Here is a 19,743-nt window from a genome sequence, read left to right as displayed (position 1 = left end):
AGCAATTTTAACAAATTTAACGGTTGATTCACAACATTAAATTAATTGAATGTAGTTTAAAGCTGCTGATACAGAATGGGGACTGGAGTTTTTTATTTAATGTTATTTTTGTATATTTGTTTACTGCTATATGTTAACTTGATACTGAAATAGTAGTGTGGTTTAGCCTGAGAGTATTTTTGAACAATTTTGGAACTAATGTACAAAACATTAATTTAAAAAAAAAAAAAAAAATAGAGAAAAAAAAAAGGAGGGGGGTGCATCAATAATCGTTTTATAATCGAATCGGAGCCTCTGAATCGTAATCGTAATCGAATCGTTAGGTGCCTAGAGATTCCCAGCTCTATTACTTACCTTCTTTTTATAGCTAGGTTGAAACTAAAGCGGTTGCGCGACGTCTGTAAACGGGGGTTTCCAGGGTAAAACGGACAAATTAAAAATAGTTCGGGGACTTAATGCGCCATGAATCTGCTATGGCAGCATAAAGACATTGTTCTATCAAACACAACGGTTCTTTTGGCTACAGCAGTTTATTTTAAAGAGGGATGCAAGAGCAGAAACTGCTTTTTCAGCCTTGTCTGTGTTTTCCGCCCCATGTATATATATAATTTTTTTTTTCCCAATCTAAACAAACTCCGCCTCTACTTTGTGGATTTTTGCGGGGCAGCTTCTTCCCCATTGACCGCAAATAAAAGGTATCACTGTATAATGTTTTGGGTTTCGTTTTCGATGCGGATGAGCGAGTGAGACACGCATTATGCGAGCACACACAAAGTGCACATACTGGCTTGACCAAACTGTACTTGACAAACGTGACTTGGCTTGACTCGATAATTTTGTGACCTGACCGACCCTGCTTGGTAAACTGGTGACTTAACTTGACTCGACATAACTTCTTTGACTCAACTCCGCATAACGTCATAACTCGACTACAACAGAAAAGGCTTTCTTGAGACAACTCAGTCTGATCAGTGGGACTCGTGCAATTGTCTGGTTTTTATAGGATACTATAAATGCATGTGTACAAGTGTATATTATTTACATTTGCTGAGGAATAGGAATTAGACTTAGTATTGGTTGATACTATGAACCATGGGTGTCCAAACCTGTCCTCAAGGGCCGCTGTGGGTCCTGGTTTTTGTTCTTACCAATCGAGCACAGACAGTTTAACCAATGAAGTTTGTGCTAAAACAAGCAGCACCTGACTGCAATCAACTGATTACACTTATAAAACACCAGATTGGTGAAAAGATGTCATCTTGTCTTTTAGGAATGAAATCCAGCACCCACTGCGGCCCTATGTGGAATAGTTTGGACACCTCTGCTATAAACCATAGGACTCAGAATTGGATTTGGTGAAGGGAAGAATTAGTTCTCAACGCTTTAAGGCAGTACATTTTGTAATACAGTGTATTATGCACATTTACAATTTAGCTCAGGGCCAGAATTGTAAGTTTGAACAAGGGTTAACGATTTGGGGGTTCCTGACATAGGAAACTGCCAAATTCTGGCCATTAGTGAAGGAGTTCCAAATTTTCCAAAATTCAATCAAGTATAACAGCTAATACTCCTGTGGTAATTGTGAAAATCTTGTTTTTCTGTCCATACAGGCTCTGCTGTATTTCATCCATGTGATGGATCACATTGCTGTAAAGGAATATGTAATGGTTTACTTCCACACGCTGACAGGTGAACACAACCACCTGGACGCAGAATTTCTCAAGAACCTTCACGACATCGTCGATGCCAAGTGAGTGTGTAATGTAAAAAGTATCCACAGTGCTGTCAAATGGTGCCCTGAAAAATAATTTACGACCGTTTAATTTTTTTTGGGGGGGGGGGGTTTCCTTCACTTTAATATTTAAGATAATTAAACGTATGTAAATAGCAGACACGTTTTGAAATGGTTATTTTACTAGTTAAAGAAAAATAAACTTTTGTTAAATGTTGCTAATCAGTTTTTGAGGAAAAAAGAATTTGTTTATTTTCCACGCTAGAAGGAACACCTTCAATGAATGCCCTATTTTGAAACTTTTCATATAAAGGTTGCACCGCATTAATAAGTGGCAGTAGTAGTAGTAGTAGTAGTAGTGGTTGGGGTTGCATCATGCATCCACAAGATAGAGCTGCGCTCAAGGGAATGTCATGCCATGATTAACCAATATTGATCTATATATAGTTTTATTATTATTTTTATTGCGGAAAATACGGTCATTTTAACTGACCACACCCAAGCCTGATTAACTCCAGTCCTGTTCAATAAAAATAAAACACTTAGAATCTTTTTTTTTTTTTTTTTTTTTTTTTTTTTAACTAGCAGAAGTTCACAAACTCTCCCAGATGAGCGAGTTCAATTTACTACCAATTGTTGTTGCAATTCGTCAGCTAATCATCTCATAAATAAATCATGTAGTATACTGTTAAAGTATACTACCCTGAGTTTAACACATGGCTTAAAGTGAGGAAAAAAATATGTGACTGTAATATTTTCACCAATTCCCTGATTATAATGTATCTTTTTTGGCAGGGAGGACAAAGATGATATTGCCGATATTACAAAGTCTGCCACTAGTTGATTCATGGGTCTTCAAATGATTTCATGAAACACGTACACAATAAACACAAGTTACATATCGGGTAAAGCAATAAAAATACAAATTTTGATGTTTTGACAATAATTGTATAATAATTTAACTATTAGTGGAGGCAATTACAGGTAGTCCCCAGGTTACAACGTACCCAGTTTACGTGATTTCAACTTTACGACGCCGGAGTCTCGTTCGCCAGTTAGTTTTCCAATCCTTTTCCTTTTTTTTCAAGTCACATAAACTGTACCGTATTGTACCTCACAGTATCTTTATTTCTTACTTTTATAAATATGACTGTTCTGACCTTTGGCGAAATGTGCATTTGATTATAATGTAGATCTATATATATTAGGGCTGTCAAACGATTAAAATTTTTAATCGAGTTAAGTACAGCTTAAAAATTAATTAATCGCAATTAATCACAATTCAAACCATCTATAAAATATGCCATATTTTTCTGTAAATTATTGTTCGAATGGAAACATAAGACACAAGATGGGTATATACATTCAACATACGGTACATAAGGACTGTATTTGTTTATCATAACAATAAATCAACAAGGTAGCATTAACATTATTAACATTCTGTTAAAGCGATCCATGGATAGAAAGACTTGTAGTTCTTAAAAGAAAAATGTTAGTACAAGTTATAGAAATTATATATTAAAACCCCTCTTAATGTTTTCGTTTTATTAAAATTTGTAAAATTTTCAATCAAAAAATAAACTAGTAGCCCGCCATTGTTGATGTCAATAATTACTTACACAATGCTCATGGGTGCTGAAGCCTATAAAATCAGTCGCACCAAAGTGCCAGCAGAGGGCGGCAAAACTCTATAAAACACAACAAGTTAGCATTTCACTGTACTGTCATTTAAATCTGTCTGAGCGGGGCATCTGCGTTAATTGCGTCAAATATTTTAACGTGATTGATTTAAAAAATTAACGCCCGTTAACGCGATAATTTTGACAGCCCTAATATATATATACATATATATACATATATATATATATATTTTTTGTGTGTGATGCATGCTTTTATCATCATATTTAGCAGGTGGTACTTCTGCACACAAGTTAGAACGTATTTGCGCACACGAAGGAGAGCACATGCGCACACACGAGGAAGAGCACATTTGACGAAGTGACAAAGACGATGCGCATTTTAAAAAAAAAAACTCTTGGAGCAAAAAAAGTAGGAGCACCCCTGGATTACAGTTTAGCAGCCCGCTGTCTAGCTAGGATGTAGCTCCAACATCTTGGCAAGGACAGTACAATGACGTATATAATACATGTTTTTGGATAGTTATTTAGACATTTAGGGTTGCTTAAAGGGTTAATTCCGATTTACGTGGAAATTCAGGTTACGTCCCCAGTGTAGGAATGGAACCCGTTCGTAACCTGGGGACTACCATAAGGATCCCCTTTTGAATTTTTGACATCGCAATGAGATAAAGTGCCCACAAGAGGGAGGCAAAGCGCCATTATTTGTAGCTTTGCTCCATCAAACAAGGTATCATTTTTTGTCTTGAATAGTATTATAAATGGTCCTCCTTGAAACGTATGTGTATGTTTTCTAGTAGATAACAGGACACTATAGATACAGCATGTGTGAAACATTAAAAATAAATAAAAAATAAATTGGAACAAAGCGACAACATAGTCAGCCGACCTGATTAAGTGATCAAGTCCAGTTTCTACCATGCAGTATAAGAAATAAGTTGTCAAAGTACCAAAATAGCAATTCTCTCCCACTTTTGCAGTACTAAGGTCAGTGGTAGTGTACCTAAAGATGGCTAGATTGTGCTGTGGTAAAAAGTCACAACTGTCAGTGTGTCTATGTATTATGTACCGATTCAGAATTGGGGTATACATGCAAAAGTTTAATTTCCTGACTCTGCAGATAATGACAGAAATTTAATGAAGCTTTAACAGTGTACTCTACAGTATACTTCCAAATTTGACTTCTTGATTGGCTTTCACAAATTTGTAGTTCAGTGATTTTTGTGTTAGGTCAGGACTGTTTAGCTAAGCACTACTGAACATTACTCCTCAGTGGGAGGTGTTTTAAAGCACTTTACAAGTTTTAAAAGCACAGGAGGAGGTCAACATTATTCAAGCTCCTTCCATTCATCCAACTAACCCATACGCGTGTTTCACATTATAAGCCAGTATCCCTTTCTTCCATAAAGACTTTGAGCCTGCAAAAACGGTTGGCAGTAATTCCACCTATCAAATTTTGTTCTGACATGCTGCAGCATCGAAAAATAATTTAAATTGGCTCAGCAATTACAATAGATATGAAGTCTGATACCTTTTTTATGCTAAAAAAAAAAAAAACAAAGTTAAATATTTGCACTTTTTACGCCTTTTAATGCAAAATATTTATATTTCACATTTGAACCCGTTGAGATCAATTTACATTATAATTATATTAATTCATTAATCTTCCAAGCCGCTTATCCTCACAAGGGTTGCAGGGGTGCTGGAGTCTATCTCGGCGAAATATGGGCAGTAGGCTAGGGAACTTTTACACTTAAATTTATGTTGCGATATTGGTTGCTATGAAGGGATTCAATTTATACATGTATTTTATTGTAATGTGTCATATAAATTTTTTTTCAATATGTCATCTTATGTGACTTATATGCTAATGCTCATGCATTACAGGTTTAAGAAGAATTTAAAGGCCTTCTACTTTGTGCATCCAACATTTCGCTCCAAGGTAAGACTCATCATGCCTTTAAAAAAAAAAAAAAAACGTCCAAACGTACAAGTTATCTTGATATCTCAAAAAAATCCACAAATCAAGGTGAATCCTGGATCAGGAAACTTCAACCTGCTGTAAAAGTCTCCCAAAAATAGAAATATGTACTTGTTTCTTTCATGTGTCATTATTCAATAAACGTTTTCCTAATACCAGGCCTACTGAAGCATCTCAGTGCTACATGAGCCTTTCTTGTCAAAACCTACAGGTGTCCACTTGGTTCTTCACCACCTTCAGCGTGTCTGGCATGAAGGATAAAGTGCGGTACCTTGACAATCTGCAGCAACTCTTCACCTGTGTCAGGCCTGAGCAGATTGACATCCCGCCTTTTGTGCTGGACTACGACGCACGGGTAAATACACGCACACTTTTTCAAGGCAGCGCCCACTTTTTATGTAGACATATTTTTTATAATGTATCATCTACTGTGGTGGTAGTTACTGTATTAAATAGGGATATCCCGATTCAATCACGTGATCGGAAATCGGGCGAATTGCGCCATTTTTCAGAGGATCGGAATCAGGTGAAAAGGATCGTGTTCTTTAAAAAAAAAAAAGTATACCGTATTAGCCCAAATATATGACGGTGCTTTTTGCATTGAAATAAGAGTGAAAAAGAGGGGGTCGTCTTATATTCGCGGTCTAGACATTATACCCATTCACGACACTAGATGGCGCCAGATATCATTGAAGCGATGTTCTGTCATAACAGATCTCAGCTTCTCCGAAGTTTAACCAGTTTGCAATTTTTATTGCAATGTTTTTCCTTATTCAGATTTGTTTCAAGACTACAGTTACAGTTCGACTTCACTTTGATGGTTAATGCAGTTATTGCAATTTGGTTGTTTTATCACAATAGATTGGTTTATTTACATTTAAAAAAAAACAGAAGCCATTAATTTAGGAATGTGATTGCAATTTAGTTTACATATTTAAATGTTCAGATATTAAGATTTGAATGAGGCAAAATAACATGCTTTTTCTCTCAAATATATTGTTATAATCATTTGTTTTGCATGTACTGTAATTATTTTCTGTATGAAAATGAATTTGGTGTTCAAAAAGTCTTTTTTCAAACTTGAGTCTTGAAAAAGAGGGGGTCGTCTTATAATCAGGGCCGTCTTATATTCGGGCCAATACGGTATATTTATGTTTTTCTGTTTCATGCTCGTACAGCTTCTCACCCTCCCTCCTGCTAAGCAGTGCAACCAAACTGTTTTTCATACACTTCATAAAGATATTGACGGTCAGATTCGACCTCCACTGTGCCACGCCTTCAAGTAGGGGGCCATCCCACAATCCGCTTCAGTTATTCGCAGTCTGTTGCAGCGTCAGATGCAGCGATCCAATGCCGGATTTAAGTTGAAAAAGTACAAAAGCTGTACCATATACAAACAGGAAGAATTGTCTAAGGAGTGATTTGTTCGAGGATTCAAGGTAATTGTTATATTTTTTGTTTTTTTTCCCAAGAATTTTCAACGTAAAAAGCTCTTTATTGTTGGGCGGCCGCCACATTGTCTAATAGACTAACATCGTTCTTCAACAAATAAATGCTAACTGCACGTTTTTTTTTTTTTTGCTTTTAACCAAGAATCGAGACTGTTTTACGTGCGTATCTATAAAGATTTCAGGGATTTTGAGCATTTATTCACAAGAATTTTCAACGAAAAAAGTTCTTTGTCTGTGACTCTACTCGGTCAGTTTTGACGACCACGCCAACAACACAGGCCCCCTATTAATCGGTCCCATGTCCCGTCAATATCATCATGAAGTCTATGCTGTTTTTCTTGGTCACCAGTACAGCTGGCGTTTGGTACTTGAACGATGGTTCACAGGTTTGTAGCTTTGATCTTGTCAGACAAGCCTCGGTAGCTCTACGATCAAAGGTTCAAATGTATTAATCAACATTAAACTTGGTACATAGTTCATGGGTGTCACCAGACATATTTCACTGGGGCACGTGCTCCATTATTGATCAGCTCCTGTATAAATTTCACTGGTTAAAAAGAAAAAAAAAAAAAAAAAACTTTGGAGTTTTAAATCTATAAAGGATACCGTATTTTTCGGACTGTAAGTCGGTTATTTTCATAGTTTGGCTGGGGGTGCAACTTATACTCTGGAGCGACTTATGTGTGAAATTATTAACACATTATTATATCATTTCGCATGTTATTTTGGTGTTTTGGAGTGACACTGATGGTTCGGTAAACTTGTTAGCATTTTTTTTAATGCTATAGTTATCTGAATAACTCTTAATAGCTATGTTACGTTAACATACCGGCCACGTTCACATTTCATTGTTCATGCATCATGTACAGTGGGGAGAACAAGTATTTGATACACTGCCGATTTTGCTGGTTTTCCCACTTGCAAGCCATGTAGAGGTCTGTAATTTGTATCATAAGTTCTCTTCAACTGTGAGGGACGGAATCTAATACAAAAATCCAGAAAATCACATTGTATAATTTTTAAATAATAAATTTGTATTTAACTGCATGAAATAAGTATTTGATACATTACCAACTAGTAAATATTTCGGCTCTTAGTTCGTTTTTTAAGAACCCCTCCTGTTCTCCACTCATTACCGGAAGTAACTGCACCTGTTTGAACTTGTTACCTGTATAAAAGACACCTGTTCACAGGCTCAAACAAACAAACTCCAACCTCTCCACAATGGCCAAGACCAAAGAGCTGTGTAAGGACATCAGGGATAAAATAATAGACCTGCACAAGGCTGGGATGGGCTACAGGAAAATAAGCAAGCAGCTTGGTGAGAAGGTAACAACTGTTGGAGCGATTATTGGAAAATGGAAGAAGTTCAAGTTGACGGTCAATCTGCCTCGTTCTGGGGCTCCGTGCAAGATCTCACCTCGTGGGGCATCACTGATGAGGAAGGTGAGGGATCAGCCCAGAACTACACGACAGGACCTGGTCAATGACCTGAAGAGAGCTGGAACCACAGTCTCAAAGAAAACCATTGGAAACACATTACACCGTCATGGATTAAAACCCTACAGGGCACACAAGGTCCCGCTGCTGAAGCCAGTGCATGTCCAAACACGTCTGAAGTTTGCCACTGACCATCTGGATGATCCAGAGTAGGGCTGCAGCTATCGAATATTTTAGTAATCGAGTAATCGACTGAAAATTCTATCGATTAATCGAGTAATCGGATAAAACAAATATATTTTTAGGTGAAGAGCAATTATAAATATACATGAGAAAACAAGACATTTCATCTAACCTTAAACCATTTTCAGTCAATCAATGTCTTTATTTTCGATGTATATTGTTGAAAACAGCCAACAATTGCATCTCAGATGTAACTAGAATTAAAAAAAAGACAAATTCACTGCTTTCACTCAAAAAACCTTTAGATCTTATTAAAATATATATACATTTATACCTAAAAATGCCATTACGCTTGATAACACACATCACTTAAAAGTTAGGATTTTTTCCCACCTGTTTCAATTGAATTTCTATTTGTGTCAAGCCATTTTTAAGTTCTAGTTAAGTTTTACGCTACTCTAAACTGTAAGTCCTGATAGGATTTTGTGTTTTTGCAGTGTTCAAGATAAATGTATGATACAGGCTGTATTGGAGCACATTAGGGACCAGTGCTACTTGGTGTTTTATCCAGCAATGACTACTAAGCTAAAATTGATAGTTAGCATTATTGAGTTTTTATTTTACACCCTTATCACTCCACAAAGCTATGTTATGTTAAAGCCCGTATGTAAGACACGTTACCCACGCATCGAAAGTGGTCATAATTAATAGAAACCTAGCCCTCCGCAGGGTCTAACGTTGCGTGAGCTAGTGACTCAGGCAGTAACGTTAATCTTATTTTTTAGCGCTTAGCGCTCTTTATTAGCGCTTAGCGCTCTACTGCTTTAAGATGGCCGCTGTTTATTACCGCTGCCCAGACGCGGCCGAGTCTATCATATTGCATCTAGTTCAACATACATGTGATCTCTATGAGACTCCTCAGATGCTACCTGCTACTAACTTAACATCACGCGGGCTAGTTTTTAGCAACGTCGGCGTAGTTTGGAGCGGCTGTCGGCTGCGGAAATGTTTTTTATATATTTTTATTGCTTCTTTCTCTACGCACGTGACGTCAGCGCGTTGTCCCGCATTAAAAGTAGTCCGAGCGAAACGTGATGCTTAGAGCTGTCAAAATAAACGATTACTCGAGGTGAATAAAATTACTCGGATCAGTTTTTAAACTCGAGTTACTCGAGTTGCTCGAGTATTCGTTTCAGCTCTAATCCAGAGAAGCAATGGGAGAAGGTCATGTGGTCGGATGAGACCAAAATGGAACTTTTTGGTCTAAACTCGGCTCGTCGTGTTTGGAGGAAAAAGAAGGATATGTGCAACCCCAAGAACACCATCCCAACCGTGAAACATGGAGGAGGAAACATAAATTTTTGGGGCTGCTTCTCTGCCAAGGGTACAGGATGACTACTGCACCGTATCGAGGGGAGGATGGATGGGGCTATGTATCACCAGAACTTGGCTGACAACCTCCTTCCTTCAGTGAGAGCCCTGAAGATGGGTCGTGGCTGGGTCTTCCAGCATGACAACGACCCAAAGCACACAGCCAAGGCAACTAAAGGCTCCTGGAGTGGCCTAGCCAGTCACCAGATCTGAACCCGATAGAAAATGTATGGAGGGTGCCGAAAGTCCGTGTTGCCCGGCAGCAGCCCCGAAACCTGAAGGCTCTGGAGAAGATCTGCATGGAGGAGTGGGCCAAAATCCCTGCTGCAGTGTGTGAAAATTTTGTCAAGGACTACAGGAAGCATTTGGTATCTGTAATAACAAACAAAGGTTTCTGTACCAAATATTAAGTTTGATTTTTGTGATGTATCAAATACTTATTTCATGCAATTAAATGCAAATTTATTATTTAAAAATCATACACCGTGATTTTCTGTTTTTTTGTATTAGATTCCGTCCCTCACAGTTGAAGAGAACTTATGATACAAATTACAGACCTCTACATGCTTTGCAAGTAGGAAAACCAGCAAGATCGGCAGTGTATCAAATACTTGTTCTCCCCACTGTAACATCATACTGTAGACTTATTCAGCATGTTGTTCTGTATTGTATTTTTATTTTAAATTGCCTTTCAAGATGACATATCTGTTCTATATTTTGGATTTTATCAAGTAAATTTCCCCCAAAAGTGCGACTTCTACTCCGGTGCTACTTTTGTTTTTTTCCTCTTCGTTGGGCATTTTATGGCTGGTGCGACTTTTAGTCCGAAAAATACGGAAATTTTTCGCTCCATGGACACTCCAAAGTCTTTTTATGTTTTATTATCAGAACCTCTATTAAAAACTTTAACAAGTTTTATGTACTTAAAGCAGTACAGTTGTAGACAAAAGTTAAGTCAGGAAGCTGTAATAAAATATTCTTTTCGAAGGAAATAGTTATCCATTTTGGCTTCATTGTTACTTACAACAAACCTAAAACAACTTCTAAGTTAAATTGTAAAGGTAATTGAAAAAAGTGACATTTTTCCCAATTAATTAATCGTCTGATTAATCGATTAAAAAAATAATTGTTAGTTGCAGCGCTAGTCTTGACCAGTGGTGGATTTGAAGGAATTTTGTGATAAGCAGTGTGTGAGAGGAACAGCTGAGCTCAAAATTCCGCTATGCTGGGAAGTTTTATTCCTGGGATAAAAGTTTCCAGTGATAAAGACTTTTGAAAAATAAATAAATAAAGGAGAGGTCAGGTCGTGCAGCTGATGGAAGCAGTTTAACAGGCACATTTGTGCTTTAGATTGTCCTGAAGTTAAAAAAAAAAAATTTTTTTTTTGTAATCCAGACAGGAAACTTAAATTTAGGCATCACGATTCAGATGGAATCCACTTTGACACTTGAAAATGTTTACCATTTTCATGATACAACCAATGTGTGTAATTTTTCATGTGTCTGAGCAGACACACAAGCTCCCTGAGCACAGAGAACCACTCTGAACAACCTCAGCAAGTTACATGGTTTATTATAAGAATGAAATTACTGCAGCAATTTTCATTAGTTTACTTTTAATATAAATTATCTTGTTCATGAGATGTGTACTATGATATATGTGAGAGTCCTGCCTTAAACATGGGAAGAGTCCTGCTTTGGTAAGGTCCAGTTCTGGCATGGATGAGTTAATAAATAAAACATAATGAACAACTACAATGAGTGTACAGTGGTAAGAAAAAGTATCTGAACCTTTTGGAATTTCTCACATTTCTGCATAAAATCACCATCAAACGTGATCTGATCTTTGTCAAAATCACACCGATGAAAAAGCAGTGTCTGCTTTATCAAAAACCACCCAAACATTTGTAAGTTTTCATATTTTAATGAGGATAGCATGCAAAAAATGACAGAAGGGGGGAAAAATAAGTAAGTGAACCCTCTGCCTAAGGAGACTTAAAGAGGAATTGAAACCAGTTTTTATCAAACACTTTAAGTCGGGTGTGTGCCCAATCACTGATGAGTGGTTTAAAGCTCTCCTGCCCACTGTAAAACAGACACCTGGTAAGAATCGTCTTGATGAAAAGTATTGTCTGATGAGGATCATGGCTCGGTCAAACGAGCTGTCTGAAGACCTGCGATCAAGGATTGTTGATTTGTAGGAAGCTGGGAAAGGATACAAAACCATCTCTATAAGTCTGGATGTTCATCAATCGACAGTCAGAGAAGTTATCTACAAATGGAGAGAGTTTGGCACTGTTGCTTCTCTCCCAAAGAGTGGCCGTCCACCAAAGATGACGCCAAGAGTTCAGCGCACAATGCTCAGAGAGGTTAAAAAGAACCCTAGAGTGTCTGCTAGTGTCTTACAGAAATCACTGGCTCAGTCCAATATCTCTATGCACACATCAACCATACAGTATGTAAAACTATGGCCAAGAATGGTGTTCAAGGGAGGACTCCACAGGGGAAGCCACTGCTGTCTAAAAAAAAAAAAAAAAAAAGAAAAGAAAAACATTAATGCTCGTTAAATGTTCGCAAAAAGGCACTTGGACACTCCACAGGAGTTTTGGAAAAATATTTTGTGGACTGATGAAACCAAAGTTGAACTGTTTGGGAGTAACATATGTCATGTGTGGAGGAAAAATGGAACATCTCACCAACATCATCTGCACCGTGAAGCATGTTGGAGAGAGCATCATGATTTGGGGATGTTTTGCTTCCTCAGGGCCTGGACAACTTGCAATCCTTAATGGAAGAATGAATTCAAAAGTTTATCAGGATGTCTTGCAGGAAAACCTGAGGCTGTCTGTCAGACAGTTGAAGCTAAAAAGAGGATGCATGCTGCAACAAGACAATGATCCAAAACACAGAAGTAAATCAACTTCAGAATGGTTTCAGAAGACCAAAATACACGTTCTGGAGTGGCCAAGTCAAAGTCCAGACTTGAACACCATTGCGATGCTTTGGCATGACCTAAAGACAGCGATTCATGCCGGACATCCCAGGAATCTGACTGAACTACAGCAGTTTTGTAGAGAAGAACTGGCCAGGATTACTGTGATTAATGTGCCAGACTGATCCGCACCTAAAGGAAGCGTCTGGTTGAAGTTATTGCTGCCAAAGGGGGAGGGGCACAAAATATTGAATGTAATGGTTCACTTATTTTTCCCCCTTCTGTCATTGTTTGCATACTATTCTCATTAAAATGTGAAAACCTATAAATGTTAGAGTGGTTTTAGTTAGAACAGACAGTTTTTTCATCTGCGTGATTTTGACAAAGATCAGATCACATTTAATGGTGATTTTATGCAGAAATGAGAGAAATTCCAAAAGGTTCAAATACTTTTTCATGCCACTGTATTTTATATGTGAGTCCTGCTTTAATCATAGAAAGAGTCCTGCTTTGGCATAGGTAAGGTCCAGTTGTGGCATGGGTGAGTTAAATAAAACATAATTAACAACCACAATGGGAGTATACCAAACTCCCACATTAAAACTGTTCAGCCAATAAGGACACTCAAGATTCCTATACTCCGTATCTAAGGAGCTATACAGGACAGGTATTAAAAAAAGAAAATAATCCTACTCAGTTTCACCGCTTGTTCTTCTATTTGCACTAGGGGTGCACAATATCCATTTTTTGAAACCGATACTGATATTGATAACTTCCTGCTCCTCAAAGCCGATACCGATACGATAACCGATAATATATATATATATATATATAATTTATAAATGTATATTGACATGGGTTTTTGAAAACGTGTAGGCCAAAAATACTACTGGTGGATTCAGCATAGACTTGCCTTTGACCTAACCAGAATTTTCATGATGACATGAACATTATTATAATCAGTGTTGTCAGTAATCTGATTACTTTCTTTCAGTAACGAGCAATCTAACGCGTTAGTTTTTCCAAGCCAGTAATCTGATTAAAGTTAGTTTCCTCAGTTACTGCGTTACTATTTTGATTTTGCCTCATACTGTATGTAGAATGAAGAATACTGTAGTCATGTACGAAGAGCATTTGAATAGAAAATACCGCATTTGAGTTTGGGAGTGACATCACATCTCACGTCTTCTCATCGGAAAAAAACGGGTCACGTGCAGTACCATGCTGTATGCGCGCTGTCTGCCACATAGCCTGGCTACAGGATGCTAACAGTAAAGGAGCCGGAGAGATTCAACAAACGGCTGGATTTGCTCACTGGAGATACAGCCATTACTTCACATATCCGTCCAGTAAAGATGACAAAAATATCTCCGTGCGTTGCAAACTCTGCGCTGGCTCAGATGGACTGTCGACCGCTATATACTCGACATCCAATTCAACAAGGAAGCACTTGGAATTACAGCACAACGCGTCGCGAAAAAAAAAACTCAAAACAAGACGACAGGTGACGAGACAGCCAGCAACTAGCCTTTATAATATGTGTAATTATGTACATTTTATAGTTAGAGTTTGTAATCGTAGGCGGAGTTTTACATTTGTGGGACTGGGGGGGAGAAGCATGTTGAAGACTGAAACGAAAGTCAAAAGTTTGGACACACTTCATAATTTTTGCATTTTATATATTTTCACTGCTATTGTAAATTCTCACTGAAGACATCAAAACTATGAACGAACATGTGGAATGGCAAAAAAGTGAAATAACTGAAAACAGGTTTTGTATTCTACTTTCTTCAAAGTATCTACCTTTGAGGTGTCTCCAGACTTTTGGCCAATACTGTACAGTATATATATACTGTATATGTATATACACACACACACATCTTGATACTGTTCAAGTTCAATCAGCTGTTCAAGTTGTTGTTGGTAGCGTTTGAAAGCTTAGGTTTAAAAAAATTCTAAATATCTATCTTGCCTCCTCTGGTGTAGTTTTGGCTAAGCAAAGCAAAGGATAGTCTCAAGGTGCTAGTCACATGATCTGTTCGAAAAATGATTTTGACCCATTATGAAAACTACGTTGTAGGATTTTTGTTCATTTCATAAATTTTTGTTGTTTTATTGCTTTACAACTTTTATAGACAACATTTTAATGGCTAGGTCTTTATTTTAAAGGGGAAGTACAGAATTTTTTACATTAGGCTTAATCTTCAAGTTGGCAGGGGTATAATTAAGTTGATTTGAAGTTGATTTGAACAAATTCCGTGCAGTTTGTCAGTTATTTGTTAGTTTTAAGGCTCCAGGATGGCTAAGCTAGGGCGAGTCAATGGTGGTTGAAATCAACTCCATCGACTAAGTAAACCCCCGCTAACTCAAAGATTAAGCCTTATGTGAAAAACTCAATTACACATGATGAAATGTTTGTTATTTTTATGTTGAGGCAGCAAAAGTAATAATAATAATAATAATAATTGATAATAAAGTAATCAGTAAAGTAACTAGATTACTTTTTGGAAATGTAATCAGTAATCAGTAATTAAATTACTTTTTTAAGTAATCCGTGACAACACTGATTATAATGAAAAAAAACAGACAAGAACAGTTTTGACTTAAAATAAAGTGCCCATATTTATTTTTTCAAATAAATAAAATTTGTGTCAGTCACCATCAGTTAGTCAATATTATTGATAATGTGTTTCCCTGAACAATGAGCGCTGAACTAAAACAAATATAACCCCAACAGGTATTGTGCTTTGTCAACAGATTAAACATTTGGTGCAAGAGGAGAGGAGACTTTTGTGGTCTTGGTCCATGAAACAACTCAAACGCACACATCCCAATCCACCGACACCGTGCCAAAATGAATATCGATAGGCCCGATAATATATAATGTTATTGGATTTATTGGGATGACGTCATAATACCTATTATCGAACCAATAATTATCGTGCACCTCTAATTTGCACATACCCTGACAACCATTCCATCGTAAAAGAACTGCATTTCTTGTTTTACATTGGCTTGATGAGTGCAGTATCACTGCCCGTTTCTTTTGCCATGATAAGGGGTTAGCATTTGTGTCTCTTAACTGCGCTGCACTGTTGTTAACTAGCTAACCTGCACGGCGTGGATGAGCAGGACAAAGGACAAAGGCGCAATAATGTCAAGGCTATGATTGGCTGGGTAGCGTAAGTGAAGTGAACTGTATTGTATTATTGGCTGGACACCTGTTGTTCATTGAGTTATATTGCAAAATGGTACAGAAAACAGTTTTGTTGGTCTAATTAACTACATAATATTAGTTCTAAAATTAATTAACACTATAACACTTGCAGAGCAGTTGAATTTTGCTCCAGTAAATCATCACTGGAGTCCACCTGACTTTTCACTCTTTATTTTTCTCCTTACCCACCCATGTATTGCACCTCACAACTATAGACAATCGTCGTGTAGTAACCCACCAATGGGAGCGTCGGTTGCCGTATCGAACGCACAAATAGGAGTGTTGCGTTACCGAATCAAACGCACTAATAAAAGCGTTGCGCTGACACATCACTGCGGCGCCGGCAGTAGTCCGAGTGACGCTGCAATAAGTTTCTATTGAATTGTGTATTTTGTGCGCTGCATAGATTTTCATGTGAGCGGAGTACGTGCAAGCAGTGCGTGAATGCGCACGCGCGCACCTTGGAGGGAACATTGGATGCAACATCTCCATCTAAGGGAGACTGCTAATGACTTCCTTGAGAGATCCCAAAATTGGCGGAGTAGATGCACATGAAAATGATTTTCTCATTTGTGACCTAGTTTTTCTTTGCTCTATCACAGGTGAACGGACGTCCCCAATCTTCCGGTCTGTGACCAGTCATAGCATCGATGAAGGTGAAAGCCATTTAAGAACATTTCGGGTACACAGCTGCCTCCCTCTTCTTGAGGGACTGATATACATCTTGAAGGGACTTTACCTCAGTTATGTAGTCACCTTGTTGGTGGTTCTTGTATGGCTTCCTCATCCTGTGATCACCTGGAGGTTCACTATTCGAAATGACTCAAAGTTATTAATGTAATCCGGTGGTAGTCATTAAGCTGGAAGACGTCTGCGCCTGATGAGATTACATGATTACATGAGATTCAGAAAATTTACTGATTTTTTGGGGAACTGACCACAACCCCGTCAGACTGCGAGAGCAGCAATAGTTGATGTCAGGAATGTCCACACAGGAGCGCTGAATTTTTCTGTTTTAAAGTCTTCTATCAAAAGCTTTACATTAATAGGTACATTTTTATGGATTGACAGTTTTCTCACCTCATTTGTTTTGTTGCACATTATCTTAGTTTAATCACAAAGTATCACCAATCGTCACCAAACTTTCACTTAATCGAGCATGGTTATAGTCCACAACCAAAAATGAAGACCTAATGACATTTTTCTACAATTTTAAGATGAGGTAACGTCCAATGAATTAGTCAGATTTTAGTGCTCTTTGTGGAGGAGTTTCATCACTAATACGTCAGCTCCAAGTAGCTTCCAAGCCTCCTGAATGTCATCCTGGCTGCTTCAGAGCTGCTTTTCTGATTCTGTCAACATGATGTCGCTTTGCTTCAGAGTTTATACATATGAGGTAATTCTTGTTTTTTTTTCGATGACACATTTGTTCACTTTATTTACCGTTTTGCACATGCACAAGCGCATTATCTTCCAATGTTGCCAATGGAGAGAAGTTGATTAATTGCAAAATGAAAAATACAGAAGTACACTTTTAATGCATTCCTCTCATTGTTTTATGATCACAGGTGGCAAACACATTTGCAAATGCAAATATAGGTGGACACATAACCTTTCCACTGCTTAACTCTTAAGACTGAAGTCACCAGGATTTGTTCTTTCTTTGGAAATTTGACAAAGATATTTAGGGTTTCCCCCCCAAAATGTGAAATATGTTGGAAGCATCGTTGATTTTTCACGCCTAATATTGCGAAACATGAGACAAATTGCCTACTTGTAATGTATTTCTTTTAAAAAATGTTTTATGTCATTTTACTCTGTTAATTATAACTTTTTTTTTTTACAATCTGATTAAAATGATCTTTATATCATTTTTGTTTTCCTTGCCTGTTTGATTTTGAAAGGGTGTTTTGAGAGTCGCAAAAAAGGGATTTTTTTCTTGCAGCTTTGAAAATACTGTAGTTGAGAATGAAAATGCCGGCATGCTGTCCAAGTTCTGTGCTCGTTTGATGTTAGATGGAGGAGCACTTTGAGCCAGACGGAGTTCATTTGGAAGAACTTTGGGCCGATGAGTTCAAGTGCTTTTTATCATTTCGGGCTGTGATGTCACCACTGAGAAGGAATGCCACCAGATCCAGAAAGATTAATTCCACCCGTATGTGCTGTTATGTTGTTAAAAAAAAGATGTCAAACGTACTGTAATTTGCTGTATGCTCATTGTTCGTAGATACACTGTTTCACGGGCCGCAGCCTTTAAATTTCCATGCATTCTTTTTGATAGAGTATTTTGTAATTCACTAAAATTTGCTACTTGGCAATCATAAACATCATTACACCATTTTTTCCCCTAGACAACACGAAAAATATCTGCTTTGCTTCCAGTTTTAAGAGGAGCAAGTAATCTACAATCTTTTAGCCTTGGCATGCTTGTTGAAACTTGTACTAGTCGCTCTCAAAAAATTAGCATATTGTGATAATGTTCATTATTTTCTGTAATGTACTGATAAACATCAGACTTTCATATGTTTTAGATTCATTACAACTGAAGTAGTTAAAGCCTTTTATTGTTTTAATTAGTGTTGCACCGATACCATTTTTTGGGCCCGATACAGATACCTGGCTGTGCAGTATCGGCCGATACCGATACCATTCCGATACCACTCTGTTAGCAAAAAAAAAGTTACGGTTCGATCGATTTTCGATACAATTCAATACATTTAATACTCTGAAACAGAAAATAAAACTCTTTTTTTTTTATTATTATTATTAATTTTTTTTTTTTTTTTTTTGCTAACAAAAAAATAACAGTGCCATTATATAAACAAGCATTTTAGTGCATAATATTCATGTGCTTACTTCTTACTGATCTGATGAAATTTTGTATATAAGTGCTGAGATCAATCTTTACTGTTTGTAAAGTGGGGCACACTGTTGATTGATGCAGCTCTCTTAGCAGCTATATTTACCATATAAGCAAAACATCCTACAGTATTTGTGGTCCGAGTCCATCTGTAATATGTACTGAATTAACAGTATTTGCAGCATTGTCTATACTCACTGGTATGGATTGATTTGGCCTGCTTAACTTCCATTCAGTCATGGCGCTTTCTATTTCATCAATGTAGTATATGGACTACGCGTCGCTCTGGGCTCACGCAGCTAATGGCATGGGATCTAATGTAGCACATCTAGGTTGCTATTTGATGATATCTAGTGTGTGCGCGCGAGATTTGGCAGGGGGTCTAACGTAGGACATCTAGGTTGCTATTTGATGATATCTAGTGTGCGCGGTGCGCCGCTCGAGTGTTTTCTGGTCACAGAAGTCACTTCTGCTCATGACTGCACAACACCAGCATATGATAATCGACTTTCATAAACAGGACGAGTTAGAAGTATGGCGCTCTTAATTTGCCACTCATTGTTCATCATGAAACCATGAGTTTGCTTAGTCTCCCACGGTCTTAAGTTTTCTGATCCCATCAATGCTATAACAGTTAGCATTAGATAACGCATGCTAATCGTTTGTGAATGTTATGTTAGATGAGCAGTGTAACATCACATACATCCGTAGTACTGAAGATGAAGATGTAGATTTCGTTTGGTAATTTCGAGACAAAGACATACATATGTAATGATTTGGGAAGTTAGCTCACGTGGGGAGGACAGTATATTTGCGTTCAAGTGATGCCAGTAGATGGTATCGGCGCCCTAAATGTTGGTACTCGTCGATACCGATAGCACCAATTCGGGCCGGATCGGCGCCCACTACAGATACTGGTATCAGTATCGGTGCAACT

General features: G+C 37.6%; 1 protein-coding gene across 2 annotated transcripts in view; it reads left to right on the top strand.

Moving 5' to 3' along the window:
• gdap2 (ganglioside induced differentiation associated protein 2) overlaps nt 1-17,789 on the top strand; it is a 51,158-nt gene extending 33,369 nt beyond the window's left edge. For both annotated transcript variants that reach the window (XM_057852331.1, XM_057852330.1), the window contains exons 11-14: nt 1,611-1,750; nt 5,260-5,314; nt 5,565-5,708; nt 16,549-17,789. In XM_057852331.1, coding sequence (XP_057708314.1) covers nt 1,611-1,750; nt 5,260-5,314; nt 5,565-5,708; nt 16,549-16,581 — 372 coding nt within the window. In that variant the 3' untranslated portion in view covers nt 16,582-17,789. The remainder of the gene's footprint in view (nt 1-1,610; nt 1,751-5,259; nt 5,315-5,564; nt 5,709-16,548) is intronic.
• Nucleotides 17,790-19,743: the final 1,954 nt, after the last annotated feature.

The sequence above is a fragment of the Corythoichthys intestinalis genome, chromosome 12 (assembly GCF_030265065.1).
Source record: "Corythoichthys intestinalis isolate RoL2023-P3 chromosome 12, ASM3026506v1, whole genome shotgun sequence".
Lineage (NCBI taxonomy): Eukaryota > Metazoa > Chordata > Actinopteri > Syngnathiformes > Syngnathidae > Corythoichthys > Corythoichthys intestinalis.
This window is presented reverse-complemented; position numbering and strand designations above follow the sequence as displayed.